The sequence below is a fragment of the Tenrec ecaudatus genome, chromosome 14 (assembly GCF_050624435.1).
Source record: "Tenrec ecaudatus isolate mTenEca1 chromosome 14, mTenEca1.hap1, whole genome shotgun sequence".
In the NCBI taxonomy this organism is placed as follows: Eukaryota; Metazoa; Chordata; class Mammalia; order Afrosoricida; family Tenrecidae; genus Tenrec; species Tenrec ecaudatus.
Window position 1 is genome coordinate 40,129,093 of NC_134543.1, and position 19,837 is coordinate 40,148,929.

Consider the following 19,837-nt stretch of genomic DNA (forward strand, 5'->3'; position numbering starts at 1 on the left):
TCTTCTCTGAATGATCATCCACTTTTTCCATCTTCACCTTTCATATTTAAAATGTCATCTTTATCAGATATTAAATTCCTATATGTCCTTAGGAGTATTTCTGTCTATCGATGTGCCCATCATTTCATATGCTGGTACCACACAGTTTTATTAGTATAACTTTATACTATGCTTTACTATTTATAGAGGGGAAAAAAACCCTAGGAAGATTTTTACAATTCATTGTTACTCTTCTTTTCTAGCTTTTTATGTTGTTCCCTTCATTTCCAAGGAATCTTTAAAATCTTTTATCTAATTCTTACCAAAAGGGTTACTGGATTTTGAATGATATAACTGAAACTTGCTTAGTATACTATAAAGCCTACTGATCGATTTAAAGATTGACATGTGTGTACATTTTCCAATCTGACTCCTCTATTACACTTTGGAGCCATGTGTGGTTTTCTTCATGGAACATTAGCTCATTCCTTTTGAAATTTGATCTCGACTATTTTGTCTCTCTTGAAAATTAAAATTTCAGAAGAGGACCCTGCCACACCATCAGCGGTTCCTTTCTACTTTCAAATAGAAGTTCACCTTCTTAGCAACTCATTCGAGGCTGCCTTCATCCTACTTAAAGTGTATTTTCCACACGTCTTCTTTTTACCTGCAGCTCTTCCATGACCCCTGAACAAGCCTCGTCCTTCCGTGCCTCTGTGCCTGGGCTCCTTCTCTCTCCCTGGCTGGAATGTGCACCCTCCTCTGCCTGCCCGTGTGTCTCTATGATGCTCCAACTTGATCACTCTAATTAAAAATGGTCTCTCTCCTTCCCGACCCCTTGGACATGTATTGTATGAGCCATTTACCCACAGCTCACTCAACATGACCTTATGACAGCTTTGGTATTATTGAAATGAGCTACCTTTTATCTCTTGCAAGTCTGTGCCTTGTCTCCTGCCCTAGCAGCCCTAGGACACAAGGTGGGCTGGGCTCTAAGTGGCGTCCCCAACAATGACAGCGTTGGGGATGCAAACTGTCACATCTTTTTTTCCTGCAGAGAGGGTGGTGAGTACCAACCACCACACTTTTGGGTAGCAGACAAGCCCTTCACACTGCACCCCAGGGCTCTCTCTGGCCAAGTGAGCCCCCAAACCTACTGCCATCGGGTGGAGTCTGACTCAGAGGAACCTGGTAGCCGGTTTCCAAGACTGCAAATCTCTATGATACAGCCTCATCTTTCGTCCACAGAGTGACTGGTATAGCTGAACCCAACCCACCACACGACTGGGCTCCTTCTGACATGGTTAAAATCCACTGCCATCGAGTGATTCCAACTTATATAGAGCAACCCTCTGAGACAGAGAATAGGAGCCCGAGTGGACAAGTAGGTTTACACAGAGCTGCTAACCACAAGGTCAGCAGTTCAAACCCACTAGTAAATCTGCTCACTGGAGTTTCTAAGACTATAACTCTTTATGGAAGCAGGAGCCTCATCTTTCCCCCTCCAAGCAGACAGTGAGTTCGACCTGCCAACCTTGTGGTTGGCAGCCCAATGTTCAGTCCATTATACCACCAGGAATCCTTTCTGGCAGGATTAGGGCTCTGGAAATAAGGTCTAGACCTTGGCAGAGCCTCTGAGTCCTCTTTCCCACAGTAAGTCCCCAAAGGATAGCCCAGGTCCTCTGGAGACAGCAGGCTCAGTGTGTGGCCACCTCTCCCGCCTGACCACACCACCAGGATGCCGAGTTCAGCTGGCTTGGGGCCACGTGCCTCTCCTCTGGAGGATGCCTGGGCCAGGCCGGGAGGGAATGTGCTGAGCCATCGTTGTGAAGCAGCTGGAGCGAATGAATTAATGGAAATTAATCCCCACCCCTGGGCCCTCTCTCGCCTTCGGATCATCATTAGCCTCTTGGAGTCTTTCCTGTCTCCGTGCTGCACAGTGTCCAGCGTGAGCAATTCTATTTCAGTCTAAACTCAAAGGCAACCGAGAGATTCCCTGCCTGTGCTCTAAGCCTGTGGCTCCAGCACGATCAGGCCTGGGGGGATCAAAGGGTGACCTGAAATACTTCTGCACAGATAGATGTGCCAGCTCAGTGGCTTAACGTTTAATTCTGGGTTCCCACGTTAGAAGCGTTTCTTACCCTCTGCCGAACACACATACCCAGGCCTCACTACCCAATGATGGCGTGTTTGGATTCTTGAACATGGGAAAGCAGGAAAGAAGGAAGGAAGGAAGGAAGGAAGGATGGAAGGAAGGAAGGAAGGAAGGACGGACTTGGGCCTTTTAATGGACTTACCTCTAAAGGAGCTGAGCTCTTCAGTCAAAGGATCCGAAACTGCGGGAAAGGATGAGCTAGAACGGACTGGGTGCCTGGGAGAAGCACCGGGGGCCTGTGTGTGGCCAGTGCCAGTGCACGTGAACCCTGCTTTCCGTCCAGTGTATCAGCCAGCACGAGCTCTTCCCAAGACCCAGAATGCCACCGTTTGACTTCTGTCTTCATTTTAACCACGCATATTGATTGCAGGAGTGCTTTCCCCTCTCTGCCGTTCTGGTTTAGATGGTCCCCATCACAGTCGCTAGATGCGTCCCAAACACGTGCCGTGGATAAGCCTCAACCATTGTTGTGGCTAGGTGCAGTCTGGTCGGTTCAACTCCTGGCAGCCCGGTACAGTTGTTCACTGAGACTTTTCTAGGCCAAAGTCATTACAAAAGCAGATTGCCGTCTGTCTCACAGGGAGTCTGTGGGTAGGCTCGAACTGCCAACCTTTCTGTCCACAGCCAAGCACTTAGCCATTGTGCCTGCAGGGTTTTCTTTTTGCTTCAAGCACTTTGCTGTCCCCTGCCACCCTCCAGGGCCTGGCACCTAGCAGTCTGTTGTGCCATAAACAGTTGCTGAATGAATGGACGCATGAATAAAAGGTCTGAGTTCTTAACACTAAAATAGCCATGAAGTAGGAAGGCATTTGATGCTCCAGCCTCAGGAACTGCCAAGAATATCCCCTTGGGACAGAGCTGGCAGAGCTGCACTTTGTGTTGATGTTAAATCAGAGATTGTTTAGAAAGCCAGCCCTGCCCAGGTCCAGGTTCCGCTGAGCCATCAGTCCACGGCGCCAGCAGGGCTCACATGCTTGTCTGTCCTACCCAGCCCACCCCACCCCACCCCACCCCACCCACTGCCCAGGGAGCCTCAGTGGGCCTCAGATCCAGTTTTTCTTCTGCCCTGAAACCGTCTTTTCTTTTTTAAACAGTTTTATTGGCTCGTTGTCCACCTAGCCTACAATCCAATAGTGCGATCATGTCAGCAGAGCTGTGCATTCGCATCATCAGTTTTAGAGCACGGTCTCCCTTGTACTTATTCTTATTCGTGTACATATTCTTTTTAACTGTGGCAAAAGTATACACCACAAAGCATTCTCCAAGACAGCTTTCCCTGGGCTCAGGAAGCCTACAGTCTTGCAGGAAAGACAGACTTTCAACTAAGACTTAATAAGTGTGAAGAGAGATGTAACTGAGGAAAGCAAATGTGGGCCAAGGCACATACACAGCGGCCTAACCTGGGAGAAGGGGTCAGGCCATGCTCCCTAAGAAATTCTGTTTACACTGACTCCTGCAGGATGGCTAGGCGTTAGATGAAGGGAGTAGTGTGGGAGGGAAGGGGCCAAGAAAGAGCATGGATGGATGGATGGATGGATAAACCTGATAATGAAGTCTGAGCTGAAGGGTACAACAGGACAGAGCATTCTGTACAGAAAACCTGAGGCTGAATTTGGGGTGTCTTGATATGGTGTATAGAATTGGTGGTGGTAGCCTTTGTGATCACAAGGTGTTGATAGGATTAGGTATCAGGCATCAAAGACCCAGAACAAAAACATCCTATTATTATGAATAAGGGGGGGTGGAGTGGAGACCCAAAGCCTATTTGTAGGCAATTGGACATCCCCTTACAGAAGGGTTGTGGTGAGGAGATGAGCCAGTCAGGGTGCAGTATAGCACTGTTGAAACATACAACTTTCCTCTAGTTCTTTAATGCTTCCCCGCCCACTATCGTGACTCCAGTTCTACCTTACACATCCAGCTAGACCAGAGCATGTACATGGGTACAGATAAGAGCTGCAAATACAGGGAATCCAGGACATATAAATCCCTCAGAAACAATATTGAGAGTAGCCATACCAGGAGAGGAAGGGGAAGGTGGGAGGAGAAAGGGGGAACCAATCACAATGATCTACATATAACCCCTTCCCAGGGGGACAGACAACAGAAAAGTGGGTGAAGGGAGATATCAGTCAGTGTACGACATGAAAAAATAATAACAATTTATAAATTATCAAGGGTTCATGAGGGAGGGTGGGGAAAGGAGGGGGGAAATGAAGAGCTTATACCAAGGGCTCAAGTGGAAAGAAAATGTTTTGAGAATGATGATGGCAACAAATGTACAAACATGCTTGACCCAATGGATGGATGGATGTGTTGTGATAAGAGTTGTAGGAGCCCCTAGTAAAATGATTTTTAAAAAGAAGAGGGGGGGGGGCATTACTCTTTTGTTGCTCTAATCTGATGGCATGTGCGCCCAAGTTGCCAATAAGCTGATCTTTGATCCCCGATATGCTTCCAAGAAGGGGTGGAATAGACACAGAAACCTCCTCTGCCAGGTGTGGGGAGACCCTAGCGTTGAGGTACCCCCCATGCGCCATGTCACATTGACCTTGCCAACCTCAGGAACCTCACTCAGATCCTTTTCCCCACCCAGATGAGCGGGAAGTTGTTCAGAAGAAGACCTTCACGAAATGGGTGAACTCACATCTGGCCCGGGTGTCCTGCCGCATCACTGACCTCTACAAAGACCTGAGGGATGGGCGCATGCTGATCAAGCTGCTGGAGGTGCTCTCTGGAGAGATGCTGGTAACCACCTGCTGGACTTGCAGACCCCAGTCCTATCCCCTGGGCCCTGTGGCTGGTGTGGTTGGTCCCTCTTTAGGAAGGGCATGATCTAGGGCAGTGGTTCTCAACCATCCTAATGCCACGACCCCTTAATACAGTTCTTCATATTGTGGTGACCCACCCCCCCCCCAACCATAAAATTATTTTCATTGCTACTTTATAGCTGTAATTTTGCTACTGTTATGAATCGGGTGCCCCCTGTGAAAGGGTCATTCGGCCCCCCAAAGAGGTCATGACCCCCAGGTTGAGAACGCTGGTCTAGGGCTATCTTGATTTCTCATGGCCTTCCAAGGTTTCTCTTTTTTCCTTTGAGTGGTTTCAAGACCACGAGATGAACCCTTAAGCTGCCATGTGTCCATGTGACAAACAGTGCCCCGAGATTTCGTCCTCCTCCTGGCGACGTCCACCCCTGCCTATTGGCAGAAGCCATGGAGAGAGAGCTCATGGGTTCCTCACTGGAGGTCTGGGCATTTGGGGACAGCCTACAATGATCTGCTACAACGACCTCTTCACACACGCAAAGCTGTGTTGGCGTATGCATTCCCATTACAAAGTTGGAGCCAAGAGAAAAGTGTGGACGACTTGCTTTATTACTCTCGCAAGTGGAGGCTCCGTGGACGCCCTGCCGGTGTTAGCCCTCCCACCCCCACCCCCGGCAGGCAGTCGTGTCGTCATCGGAGTGCTCTGTCAAAAGTTAGGCTTACTGGCGGGCTTCCGCGGGGCCCAGGTGAGAAGGCCCACCTGAGTCCTGGGTGAGGGTCGTTGCGGGTTCTTTGGGGCCAGAGGTATCCTGAGATCATGAATCCACCACATGTATTTTGAGATATGCTTTACATGTTTTTTTCTGGAGGCCTTGCAACTACCTTAAGTGAATGCACTGTAGAAAAGACCTATGGTGCCCCTGGGCCATGTTTGGTTAGAAGGTGATAATCTATAGAATTCTACTGATTCCAGGTACTATGGACCTATTCCATATGGAGTAATAAGAGGACGTATTTTCTTTAAGATTTGACCTCTGAGTGATTTTGGTTTTCTACGAGATAGCCCCAATGGTCACAGATTTTCTGATGATTAGCAACTGTTTTTTCTTTTGACTTAGTACTCCTGTTTAAGTGAATTTATTATTGTCATTGAAACCATGTATTCAACAATAAACTATTTGCTATTCTGCTGTAAAAAAAAAAGTTAGGCTTTGTTCCGTTACTTTTCTGGGACCTTTTCCCCTCCTGTGTAAACTGGGGGAGCACCGGGACCGGAGAAAGCGCTCTGAGACCCCGGAAAAGGTGCTACCTCCTTCTGTCTATCACCTTTTCAACTCCAGGCTGATGTTCTGCCCCCCTCTGCGTTAAAAGTTCACCAGCAAGAGTGGCCACTGGGACCCCTTCCGATTATCCAATTACTCATCAATGAAGGCCTTGAGTTTAGTTGGGGGCATTCGGGAAAGCGGTGAAGGTGGTTGACAAGGTAGACCCATTTATCAGCCACTGAGCTCAAAGCCATTCTTATCCCCAACCAGCAGTAAGGAGTTCTTAGAACTCTGCCTGGGGCCTAGAGTGCTCCGTTAGCTACCCGCTGTCACTCATCAGCCACTCAGGAGACACCGTGGCAGCCCGGGAGCCGAGCTCTGGGTGCTATAGGAGGCGAACCATTGACCTTTACTGAAGAGAAAGGGTGAGGCATGGCTCAGAGTGACTGTGGAGGGAATGTGACCAGAAGGTTGGTGGGTGGATGTGGTGACAAGTGGGGCAGGGCTGCCGTCCCTCCTGAGGCATCCTCCATGAGGTGAGTCTTCCCCCTGCCCACGCGGCCTCTGCTGTCTCCCAGCCAAAGCCCACCAAGGGGAAGATGCGCATCCACTGCCTGGAGAACGTGGACAAGGCCCTGCAGTTCCTCAAGGAGCAGCGGGTGCACCTGGAGAACATGGGTTCCCACGATATTGTCGACGGCAACCACCGCCTGGTCCTGGGCCTCATCTGGACCATCATCCTTCGTTTCCAGGTAGGTTCCCCTGGCGGCAGGGAAGCTGAGGGGGTCATCCAGACTGGGCATGGCTTTGGAATCTCTTAAAATCTCAGTGAAATGTGAGAGACTGTGCACGTCCTCGTAGGCTAGGCAACAAAGCTTCTATATCACATGAAATTAGGGAAGCTCAGGACAAATGGGGAGCCCAGTGAGAAGGGTCGTCTTCTGAAGGTGAAAGTCAAAATTAGTAGCTGGGATCTGGCTGGAATACCTTTTTTTTTTTTTTATTCCTTCCCCACAACTGAGACTCGAGTGTGTGTGTTTGAACAGTTCATGATAAACGAGAAATTGCAAGAAATATGAAGGTTCCAGGCTCTCGTCCCTCTTGTCAGCATTTATTGTTTTCTTTCTCTTGACTTTTCTTTCTTTTTTTTGACTTTGCTATTAATGCTGGAGTGAAGCGATACCTCGTTGTTTTTATTTGCATCTCTTGCATGGGTAATGATTGTGAGCATTTCTCCATGTCATCTGTTGAGGATATTTGTAAATGTGTAAATACTTGCTGCAAATAAATCCACGAATGTGGTGCAGCCTACAGGGAAAAGTCATGAAGGCTTCTTAGACACCCCCAAACACCCTGAAGGAATGAGCCCCTGGGCCTGAGAGCTCAGGACCACAGGCTTTGGGGACACCAAGGTCAATTGCATGACGCTGCTCACAAAGACCAGGTCCTACATCCTTCTTGGGGGAGTAGCAACCAGGACCTTCAAAGCTCATGAGCAGCCATCTAAGGCGCAACTATCGCTGCAACCCACCCCTTCCCAAGAAAAGAAGTAACAAAAAATTTTTGCAGAAGAGCTGATTGTATATTTTTCAAACAGCAAGATTTCTTTTCTCACCTTCAAAGTCAGCTTCCATGTTATTAGCAAGGAAATATAGAAAGGGTGGGAGAAGGACAGTAGGGGTTTTTGCCTACTAGTTCGGCCCCTGAGATGGAAGTTCAAGATTAACCATCAAAGGGCGTAAAGAACCCAGCTCCAGAAGATCAGAACAGGAAGGAGCTAGCAAGCAACTTGCAGGCTAGAGACCTTATGCAGCTGGGAAAGTAGAGGTGGGGTGTATGCGCTCTGCGGGTGCATGAGATTAAATAATAATAATCACCGTCGTAGAGTTACCAAAGTAGGCCTGTCTCGTCTGACAGGAAGCCAGCCAACCTTCCGCCGTCCTGGTGGAGACAGGATAAAGACCGCTGAGCCCAGTCCTCGGGGTAGAGTTGCTGGGGGACTGGTGATGCAGATGGGTAGCTATGGGGGGAGCAAGAGGAAGGAGCTCCCACAGGCAGGAAGGCAGGGAAGCACAGATCCAGGAGGAATCTAATCCTCCTCTTTCATGGCTCCCATTGCAGATTCAGGACATTGTCGTCCAAACTCAGGAAGGCCGTGAGACACGCTCCGCCAAGGACGCCTTGCTGCTTTGGTGTCAGATGAAGACAGCAGGGTATGGCCCGGGAATCGCCTCTAGCCACCCCCTGGCAGCCCCCAGGCACAGCCACCCCAGGGACACCTCACATCCTCTCCCAGGGCTTGGCAGCCAATTCTGTCATTGATACCCAGTCTCCCCTGCCACATTCTTTGCGGTCTGGAGGGCAGGACTCATTTCCAAAGTTGCCTGGGGTCAGGCCATGGAGTCTGTTGGGGATGATGGTCTTGGGGCCTCCTGAGGCATTGTGGGGCCCTTTAGGGGGGAAAAACTGCTATCTCTCATGGTGAAGTCATTTTAAGAATGGCCAGGGTCATCCCACTTCTCTTATTATGGTCTTTAAATGAGATTTGGGGGAACCCAGAAAGGCCTATTTCTCCAGCCTTAATGTTTCTCTTGGATGCAGCTACCCCCATGTCAATGTCAACAACTTCACCTCCAGCTGGAAGGATGGCTTGGCCTTCAATGCCCTGATTCATAAGCACCGGTAAGAGGGGAGAGGGCTGCGGGAGCCAACGGAGACCGAGCCACGTGGGGTGCTTGGACACATTGCACTTCCCCTCGCGGTTACAATTCCTTGTTTTCTCTTCTCTCATCACCCTCAGCATCCTACCCTCCCACTTTCCTGAAACCCTCCCACTTTCATGCCACTGCCCGTCTCCCCGCGTGCGGGGCCTCCCTGCCCTCCGCTGCCTGCCCCTCCCACTTCTGCAGGAGGACCACCTCCCAGGGCTGCCCAGGGTCTTAGTTGCATGCTGGGGCTGCCTGGCAGGTGTCCTCTAACCGTCTGGCTCCCCCAGGCCCGACCTGATTGACTTTGACAAGCTAAAGGACTCCAATGCCCGACACAACCTGGAGCACGCGTTTGATGTGGCCGAGCGTCAGCTGGGCATCATCCCGCTCCTTGACCCCGAAGGTGAGCATCTGCCCACCTGCCCCGACAGGCCCTTCGCCGTGTTGGAGGGCGGGCAGTGGGAAGCTGCTCAGGGCTAGCCCGGAGCTGGGCGAGCTGAGGAAAGCACTGGGGTGGCAACTGGGTCAGAGCCTTGCTCTCGGCCCGCTGGGCACTGCAAGGTGATTCTTGGCACCTCCCCTAACCCATCGGGGGCGCGGGGTCATTGTGGAATCTGGGTCCTGCCTCATTCATAATGGCTCAAAGATCACAGACTTAGTACTTTTGCGCGCATGCTGTCGCCTGGTTCTTGGCTGAACATTTCCCTGGAGGAACGGGGAGGGCTGAGTCCATGGCGTGGGACTGGCATGGCTGCTAGGTTGGTCTGAGGGTTTGCCCTTCCCTCTTGCAGATGTCTTCACAGAAAACCCCGATGAGAAATCCATCATCACCTACGTGGTGGCGTTTTACCACTACTTCTCCAAGATGAAGGTGCTGGCGGTAGAGGGCAAACGTGTCGGCAAGGTAACCAGAGCCCCTCCTGCTCCCATTGCCACCCTGTGCTTTGAGGGGCTGCTCGCTTTACAACCTGAGTGCCTCACATCTGGGCCCCATGGGCAGCCAGCAGGGGAGTGCAGCTCAGCCCCCCACTCTCCCTGAAGCTACCTACTGCCAGGTCTGAAGCTCCAGAGCAGGTGATGGCCTGGCCGGGAGGATCCCACAGCCTGCAGCTTGGAGAGGTGCTCCACCTGGAGACCCAAAGCTCAGCGTTCCCCTGCCAACAAATAGCGGAGCTGGCTTTGTGGATAGAGGGTGGAATCTGGCGCTGGCATGCCAGGAATCCACTGCCCTTGCAAAAATGAACAAAAGCTCGCTGCCATCAAGTCCGTTCTGACACCCTCCACGACATAACTGCCCCTGTTGGCTTCCAAGGCTGTAACTATAGGAGTGGAACGCCTCGTCTGTCTCCCACAGAATGGCTGGGAGTTTTGACTGCTGGCTTTGTGGTTTGCAGTCCAACCTGTCACAACCACGCCACCTGGACTTCCTCAGACCTCCCTCACTGTACGCCACAGACCCACCTACTACTTCCTCTCCCGTGTCGGGCTCTCTGCTACTGGAGCCTGGGGCTCTTTCTTGGTCATCTTTGTGTGCATGGTGTTTATCAAGGACCGTGCTTGGAGGCCCCTTAATTCCTAATAAATATTTCTAAAAATATGTACAATGCCACTCTAGTGGCGGGTGACCTGGCACAGGGTGCCCAGGACCGGCTCCCCACAGACTCTGCCAGTGCAGCCAGAGGGCTTCCCCTACACCTGTCTACTCCTCCCTGGTGAGCAATCCTCTTGGGCTCAGCAGACACACCCCACAGAAAACCCGCTGGGCCAAGAGCCCCCACTTCACCCCCTCTGCCCCCCACTGCAATTGCCCTTCTGGGGGCAGGCAGTAACAGGGTGATCTGTTAGGTGATCGACCATGCCATCGAGACCGAGAGGATGATTGAGAAGTACAGTGGGCTGGCCTCGGACCTGCTCACCTGGATCGAGCAGACTAGCACTGTCCTGAACAGCCGCAAGTTTGCCAACTCCCTGACCGGAGTCCAGCAGCAACTGCAGGCATTCAGCACCTACCGCACCGTGGAGAAGCCACCCAAGTAAGGGCCCTGGGCGAGGGAGCCTGGCACCAGGGTAGTGGGGGTGGGGGGGTGGTCATTTGTGACCAAAACATGGTGGCCGAAAAAGGTACAGCCAAACACTGAACTTTGTGAGGCATAGCCAAGACGCTCAAGAGCTCTCCAAGTCAGTTGCCTGCTTCATTTCCATCCCACTCTGTCATCTTGCTTCTAAGCTACCCACGGAACCATGGCCATCACGTGAATCTGAGGGAGACAGAGTAGTCCTGCCCTGTAGTATTTCCAAGACTGTAGATCTTTGTGGAAGAAAGACCATCACAGATTTCCTCCAGGGAACAGCTAGTGGGTTAGCCAACCTTTCTGCCAGAAACCCAGAACTCAGCCCTCTGCCACCCGGGCTCTGTTTTCACCCAACGGCATGTAAGATGTGGGCATGTCTAAGCAACTCCTGACTCACAGTCAAAGAAAGTACCATGTGACTTTCCCAGACCTCTGAGGGCGAGCAGGAGGGAAGCCTCAGGCTCCCGTCTCTGATGAGCCCGACCTGGGAGGCTCGTCTTTCTCTGGGCAGCAAGCTGTGGTTTTCTTTCTGGTAATGACCTCCGTCATCTCTGCCCCAGAGCTGCCCCTATGACACCTTATTGCTCATCCAACACATCCCTCTTGTTTTCTCCCATCTGTCACTGCTCATTAGAAGACCACTTAGCCGGCCTCTCTGGGCCTCTGCTCACAGTGTGTGCAGGGCCCGTGCCCACAGGCACAAAGGAACACACACACCTGCATGCATGTGTACACATTCAGAAGCATGGATGTGCGCAAACACGGTCCACGTGAAAGCATGCCCGCTGGGAGCATCCCAGTCCCTCCGCCGCCGTTAGCCGGTCCAGTTTTTTTGAAGCATCTCCTAGCCTTGCTCCCCATTCTCCTGCCCTCCAAGTTCTCTGTTCATGCCTGTCCAACAGGGAAAGGTGAGACATGAAGTCAAGAACGCACCTTAACCAAGTGTCTGGTTTCTGCTTAGACACTAACCCGCATTCTATGTCCTAAATCCAACACCCATCCCATCTTCCGTGAGTCCCTCAGGGGCCGCCCCTGGGAGCATTTCCTCGTGGATGTGGACAATGCATCAGGACACGGATCTCTGGAAGCACCTGTATGCTTTGAGATCCATTTAGCTGGGCTCAGGGTGGGGACTTTGTCTCCTGCCTGTCCTTGACCTCCACGCCCAGGACGTAAAAGCGGGTAGCTACCTAGGTCCATGCAAAAATTCAGAAGTACCCACTTCATTGGAGCCTTTCCTGCTTCCAGTTCTTGCCCCTGAACCTACACTCCTCCGAGTGCCCGACTTTGAGTCCTTATCCTGAAGCATCTGTCCTGTAGGACTGGCTTGGCCATTGGGCGCATTAGGACTCCGGCGGAAGTTGCTTTCCGTGCAGTTATGTCCTGATGGGACGATGCTGCTTTTACTGACGCCCTCCAGCCAGAGCAGACTGAAGAGCTAGTCGGCTGAAGCCTTCACCGTTTGCAGAACAGTGAAAGGTTCCTTTGCATCGATTGGCAAAGCTTGGTGTTTATTGGCATCAGCGGACTGTTCCAGGCAGCCCTCCCCTTGTGGAAGCAAACTCTAGCACAGGTGCTTTCTTGCCCCAGTTGGGGTTAGGGAGACCCACCCCCTACTGGATTCCAGTTGGTGTTTCCACAGGTAAACAGACCTGCCAAGACTCGGCTTTTCCTCCGTTTTTGAGGGAACGATGCTTTATTATCCGAGACGCCAGGGCCACCCGGGGGCTCTGAGGCACTCATTATGGGGATCTGGAGGCTCACCCCCCCCCCCGGTCTCTGTCTTCCTGCCAGGTTTCAGGAGAAGGGGAATCTGGAAGTGCTGCTCTTCACCATCCAGTCCCGGATGAGGGCCAACAATCAGAAGGTGTACACGCCACATGACGGGAAACTGGTGTCTGACATCAACCGGGTACAGTGGCCTTTTCTTTCCCTCTCAACCAGGGGGTTGATGGCGCTCCTGATGAGGACCTGAGGACATGGCCCCCGGCCGGTGAAACCAAGCCACTTTCTCTGCTGTAGTTAGTGCCACGTGCTGGCTAGTGAGGGCAGTTGCCTGACCCTGGTGCTGACAGGTCACATCCTGCCTGCTGCTGCTGCTGCTGGTGTTGGTGTTAGTGCCGTCCAGTGGGGTCTGACTCATACAGGAGACCAGAACACTGCCCGGCCCAGCACCATCCTCACAAACGTTCTGTGTTCGAGCCCATCGATGCAGCCGCAGTGTCAATCCAGCTCATTGTCTTCCTCTTTGTCGCTGCCCCTCTACTTTACCAAGCATGATGTCCTTCTCTAGAGACTGGTCTCTGCTCATAGCATGCCCAAAGCATGTGAGAGAAGTCTCATCATCCTTGCTCCCAAGGCGCACACTGGCGGTACTTTTCCCAAGACAGATTCGTTTGTTCTTTTGGCAGTCCGTGGCGCTTTTAGGGTTCTTCGCCAGCGCCGTAATTCAAAGGCAGTGGTTCTCCTCCGGTCTTCCTTGCTTAGTGTCCATTGTTCACGTGCGTAGGAGGTCGGCCATCAATTCAGTCAGAGCCCATTTTTCTGGAGCCAGTTTTATCACTTACCTTCTATAAGGCCTTGAATTCATCTGTGAGTCTGGCATGGCAACTACCTAGACCAGAAAGGACATGCGTTCGGATAGTCCAGTGGGTTTGAATCAGAATGGAAGGTAGCCATTTGGTCAGTAAGAACCGATGGAGCCCCCGCAGAGGCGAATAACATTGTATTAGGCCAATATTCTGAGGCAAGTTCAGGGGTAAGAAAGACTCAAGAGGTCACAGCCGGTCCTTCTGGGATCTTTGGTTGGCCCCGACAAGAAGTCAAAAGGCTACTACTGGGCCTTTATCTACCTCCACCTCATGGAGAGGCTTCGGTTTTGCCTGGATTCCAGAAACCACTGTGCCCGCGCGAGAGGAGCCCAGGAGTTTCTCCTGTGCCCAAGATGTGCCCATGTGCCTTCTCCCTCTGCCCCTGGTACAGGCCTGGGAGAGCCTGGAGGTGGCTGAGTACCAGCGGGAGCTGGCCCTGAGGAACGAGCTCATCCGGCAGGAGAAGCTGGAGCAGCTGGCCCGGCGCTTTGACAGAAAGGCCGCCATGAGGGAGACGTGGCTCAATGAAAACCAGCGCCTCGTGGCCCAGGTAATGGGGACATGCGGGGGGCAACACTGTCCCTGAGCCCCTAGTAGTCCTCTGGGCCGGAGCCGGGCTGGCCCCTGGCTGGCAGCTGATTAAGCTTCTCCATGGGCACAGCCCTCTGGCAGCCCAGCTCCACACGTTTGGGTGGATCAAGATCCACCCCAGAGGTAAACACTCAGTGTTCAACTCTCGTTTTTAGGAGAGAGCCTCATGGTCACAGGGTGGTTCTGTGGGGGTTAGGGGCACCATCTGAAGCTAGAGCTTGGGCTGACATGAAGCCATCATTCCCTGGGAGTACAGTGAGAGCACCTTGCCACATGGTTGTTGGGACTCAGGCCTCCAGGACTCTGACCGAAGGACTGGTTCTCCAAAGCATCTGTTCACTATTGCTTGGAGTCCGAAATCAAATTAAATTCTTCCCAGGAAGGGAAAAGCGAGGGCTCGGAGAGCACTGGTGAGAGAGTGCCCCTCAGAGCTCACGTGGGTGCACCCATCTGGCCTCCATCGTGCTGTGTCCAAGGGCCGCTTTGCCCCAGGCCTGGCCAGGTGGTGCGTGTCTGCGAGCCTCCAAGGACTCCCTGAGTGGGGCTTCCACACTTAGAGCACAGCACGAGAAAGCACGAGCTGCTTTGGAAGGAACCCGGAAGACCCAGATATGTTAACACTTGATACTTCCTGGGAATGGGCTTCCCATCCATCAGGGCTCCAGTGGGACCCAGAATTAGTCTGTGTTCAGGCTCAGAAAAAATAAAACCCTCTTTATTCAGACAACATAATCCTATATAGAGAAAACCCCACAGATTCCATTTAAAAACTGCTCACACTAATTGAAATATCCGGTAGCAAAGCCAGCGATAAGCTCAACATACAGAAGCCCATTGGGTTCTTGTTTATTAGAGATGATGATGCAGAAAGAGATGTTAAAAAATACCATTTACAATAACTACATAAAAAGATAAAATATTTAGGGGTAGATCTTACCAGAGAGACAAAAGACTTATACAAAGGAAAACTGCAAAGCGCTCTGATAAGAAACCATAAGACACTTTACACAATGGAACAAGCTGTCATGTTCCTGGCTAGGCTGATTAAACTGTGAAAATGTCAATATAAACAAAAATGCCTTACAAAGTCAATGCAATTCCAGTCCAGATCCCAGCAGCCTGACTGTGCTGCCTGTTTCTCTCCCCGTGGCACAGGATAACTTCGGTTATGACCTGGCAGCCGTGGAGGCCGCCAAGAAGAAGCACGAGGCCATTGAGACGGATACGGCCGCCTACGAGGAGCGTGTGCGGGCCCTGGAGGACCTGGCCCAGGAGCTGGAGAAAGAGAACTACCACGACCAGAAGCGCATCACAGCCCGCAAGGACAACATCCTGCGCCTGTGGAGCTACCTGCAGGAACTGCTAGGGGCTCGGCGGAAGAGGCTCGAAATGACCCTGGCGCTGCAGAAGCTTTTCCAGGACATGCTACACAGCATTGACTGGATGGATGAGATTAAGGTGGGCCCCAAGGCTGCTGGTCCCCGACCCCCACCCCACAGTACCCACCTCAGCACTCAGTGCTGGCCCTGTAGTGAGGGTGTGCTTTTGTAGAAGCGCTCCCCCCTCCCTCGCCAGCCAATCACATCCCCCAGTCAAAGGAACTAAGCTGAGGTAGGTGACACTGGTACAGGCCCATCACGCTACAGTGGTAGGGAAATCTTGGGTTTGCACACGGGTAGGGACAACCATTAAGGCCCAGACGAAACCTACGACCACTGAGCGGATTATGTTCATAACAACCATGGAGGACATAGTAGGACTGATCCACGGGGTTTCTGAGACGGTCAATCTTTAGAACAGGTAACCGCACCTTCCTCCCAAGAGGCAGCTGGTGAGCTTGAACCACTGACCTGGTGGTTCTCAGCCCAACATGTAATACATTATGGCGCCAGGACTCCTTAAGGCCTAGAAGAGACGGGCATTAATCAGGAGCCAGGAGAGGCAGGCTCTGAGAATCACAATTGTGTCTCTAGTTTCAAGTGCGCTCCCTGGGTCAGAGCAACCGAGACATCTTCAACTAAGGATCCCCATCTGATGGACCACGGAGTTTTCTAAAGATGCACATGCCCAGTCCCAAGCCTTGAGACAGATTCAGTAGGTCGAGTGAGCGTAGGGGGCTACTCTTCTCTAAGATGGTCCATGAGCAGTGCTGATGGGCATCCCCACGAGAAAGTCCTGCTTTTGTAGGTTCTTCCACCTCAAACAAACAGCATGCGTTTTCCACGACTCGCTCTGAGGCGCATACCATGGGCACTCCCTCTAGAAGTACCTCTTCACTCTCCTCTGGCCCCTCCCCACTCTCCTCTCTGCCAGGCTCACCTCTTGTCTGCTGAGTTTGGGAAACACTTGTTGGAGGTGGAAGACTTATTACAGAAGCACAAGTTGACGGAAGCCGACATCGCCATCCAAGGGGACAAAGTGAAGGCCATTACCGCAGCCGCCCTGCAGTTCACCGAAGGGCAAGGTGAGGCAAGGACGTCTCCCCCACTGAGGCCTCTGATGCCAAAGCCCCAGGCTCTGGCTCAGCACCCCAGCTTGGAAAAAATGTCTTGGCACTGACTTCGGAATTCTGCTGCTTTCATCAACTACTGACCCAAGGAAGCAGCTTGATGCATAGCAGAACGCTCCCGAGAGCCGGCAACTGCCGTGACCGTCTAGCATCAGAAAGGCATCATATGCCTTCTGTACTCTCTGATAGTTCAAGTCATGGCTAAGATCACTTCAGTTTCTGGTCTTAAAAAAGAGACTTCACTGCCCTTTTGAAGAACCACCTTAGTATTTGGGACAGGGCATTTTTACTGTCTCTGCTTATTAAAAATAATTTCGTGTGGGGCTTTTCTACTGGGAAGTAACCAAACTCTCACCCTCCCTCAATTCCTATAGTTCTAGTGGGAACTGATGATAAAGGACCGGGTCTGCCCTGTGTAATGAGGACCAGAGGCATAGCGAGGGCATGGCAGGTGTGGCAGGTGTCCCGGGCACCACTGAGAGGGAGTGCCCAGGAGCAATTTCTATTCACCATAAGATTTCCCATCACCCGCTGGGAGGGATCATGCAGCCATTTGAAACCAATGATCCTTATTGCTGTTCTAGCTCATAGCAACTCACCCCGTCCTCGCCATGCTTCCAAGTTACAACCCCTGGTGCGGCCGCTGTGTCAGCCCGTCGCTGTCAGGGTCGTCCTCTTTCTCGCTGACCCTCTGCATGATGTGCCCTGCAGGGACTGGTCCTTCCTGCTTGTATGCGCAAAGGACGTGAGAGGAAATCTCTTGCTTCTAAGGAGCATTCTGGCTGCATTTCTTCCAGGACAGATTTGTCTGTCCTGGCAGTCTGTGGTATAGTATGCAGGATTCTTTGCCAACACTGTACTTCAAAGGCATCCGTTCTTCTCCGGATTTCCCTCGCCATGCAGCTCTCCCATGCTCAGGGGACGATGGAAAATACCACGGCTTGGATGAAGCAAACCTTAGACCTCAAGGGGACGTCTTTGGTTTTCTTGCCCTGGTGCTAATTCCACAGATGTGGCTCTACCCAGGACCCCAATATCCCATCCGGAAGCCCTAGGGAGATGGCAGGTCCTGGATCGTGTTTCGCCAGGCAGCTGATGGAACTTAGCTCATAAATGAAATCTCTCTCCTTTTCCCATTGTCCTCCCCATCCTTCCTAGGGTACCAGCCTTGTGACCCCCAAGTCATCCAGGACCGCGTCAGCCACCTGGAGCAGTGCTTCGGGGAGCTGAGCAACATGGCGGCCGGACGGAAAGCACAGCTGGAGCAGTCCAAGAGGCTGTGGAAGTTCTTCTGGGAGATGGACGAGGCCGAGAGCTGGATCAAGGAGAAGGAGCAGATCTACTCCTCCCTGGACTACGGCAAGGACCTGACCAGCGTGCTCATCCTGCAGCGCAAGCATAAGGCTTTTGAGGATGAGCTCCGGGGCCTGGACGCCCACCTGGAGCAGATCTTCCAGGAGGCCGAGGGCATGGTTGCTCGCAAGCAGTTCGGGCACCCGCAGATGGAGGCCCGCGTCAGAGAGGTGTCGGCCCAGTGGGACCAGCTGAAGGAGCTGGCTGCCTTTCGCAAGAAGAACCTCCAGGATGCAGAGACCTTCTTCCAGTTCCAGGGGGATGCGGACGACCTGAAGGCCTGGCTGCAAGACGCCCACCGGCTCCTCTCCGGGGAAGACGTGGGGCAGGACGAGGGGTCCACGCGTGCCCTGGGAAAGAAGCACAAGGACTTCCTGGAGGAGCTGGAGGAGAGCCAGGGGGTGAGGGAGCACCTGGAACAGCAGGCCCAGGGCTTCCCGCAAGAGTTCCGGGATTCCCCAGACGTGACCAACCGGCTGCAGGCCCTCCGGGAGCTCGACCACCAGGTGGTGGCGCAGGCGGACCTGCGTCGGCAAAGGCTACAGGACGCCCTGGACCTGTACACGGTGTTTGGGGAGACGGATGCCTGTGAGCTGTGGATGGGCGAGAAGGAGAAGTGGCTGACCCAGATGGATATCCCGGACACCCTGGAGGACCTGGAGGTGGTGCAGCACAGGTCCGAGCTAGTGGCCCCTCACCGGAGCTCCCGTCCCACCCCTCCTCCTGCCTAGGGTGTTGAAAGAAAGAATGAAATCCCCAGTTGAGGCACTTCTAACTCATGGCAGCCCCTGTGTTCAATACTAGAGCTGCTCTGGGGTAGGAGGGCTTGTCCCCCAATAATATTTTATTGTGCTTTGGGTGGAAGTGTGCACAGCAAACCATGCTCCCGGTCAGCCATTTCCACACATACCGCCCCGTGATGGTCGCATTTCTCACGCTGTGTCAACATCCTCATGATTCCTGCCCTGATTTTTCTTTTCCCATTGACCTAGCCACATAGCCCCCGACCTTCTCATCTAGGGTCCGGCGGATTTCTTGACCATTTGTCCCATAGGGCATTTTTTTAAAGGGCCTCAGTACTCAAGGGTGGTAGTCATCATGTGATGAGCCAACCTGCTGTTTAGCTAACCGGGGACAGGAGGGATCATTTTTGTTTTCGTAGGGATGCTTTTTGAATCATTGTAATGGCATAGAATGCGCATGTCATACAATGAAATAACTCGATCACGCTAAGAAGAGTTGCACAGTCATTCACAGGGTTTTGTAGACTGTGGTTGTTAGGAAAGCAGATCTCCAGGCCTTTCTGCACGGCACCCCCATGGGTGATCTGGAACAACCAACCTTTCCGTTCGCAGCCGGTCACAGACGGCGTGCGCCCATCAGCAGGGGGCTCCTTGAGAGGCTCGCTCTCTCTTAAGAGCAGGTTGCAGGAGGCGGATGTTCTAGTTTAGCTCTGGAGCCTTGGATACTTTCCATGCTCCCCTCAGGGCCTTGTTGCCCTGCAGTTTGTATGAAAGGGATGCTCATTCGGTTATTCAGTTACTGATCGCAGCCTCTGCACCGAACCTGGGTATGGGGCCCCTCTTGATGTGGGAGGGAGAGGTCTGGACCCCACCACTGCTGGCTAGCTTTCTGTGCCCGGCTCTCTGCTGTGGAGCCCCCAGGGGCCACTGAGCCCTCTTTGTGAACCCCTTGTGCACAAGGCCATTGTCCTCTCCACGATTCTGAGTCCAGCACTCAGGTCCCAGCACCGTGGCCCCAGCCTCGGGGACAGGTGAGCATCCCAACCACAGAGTCCAGGGTCTCCCGGAGGAGAAGCTGTCCTCCGGGGCAGTGCTGAGGGGCC

General features: G+C 52.6%; 1 protein-coding gene across 1 annotated transcript in view; it reads left to right on the forward strand.

Annotated features, from left to right (window-relative positions):
- Positions 1-19,837, forward strand: part of SPTB (spectrin beta, erythrocytic) — an 82,578-nt gene that overhangs the window by 22,668 nt on the left and 40,073 nt on the right. The window contains exons 2-13 of the mRNA XM_075531705.1: positions 4,731-4,882; positions 6,746-6,919; positions 8,289-8,380; positions 8,769-8,849; positions 9,163-9,278; positions 9,667-9,779; positions 10,721-10,908; positions 12,742-12,859; positions 13,930-14,088; positions 15,285-15,587; positions 16,443-16,593; positions 17,797-18,667. Coding sequence (XP_075387820.1) covers positions 4,731-4,882; positions 6,746-6,919; positions 8,289-8,380; positions 8,769-8,849; positions 9,163-9,278; positions 9,667-9,779; positions 10,721-10,908; positions 12,742-12,859; positions 13,930-14,088; positions 15,285-15,587; positions 16,443-16,593; positions 17,797-18,667 — 2,518 coding nt within the window. The remainder of the gene's footprint in view (positions 1-4,730; positions 4,883-6,745; positions 6,920-8,288; positions 8,381-8,768; positions 8,850-9,162; positions 9,279-9,666; positions 9,780-10,720; positions 10,909-12,741; positions 12,860-13,929; positions 14,089-15,284; positions 15,588-16,442; positions 16,594-17,796; positions 18,668-19,837) is intronic.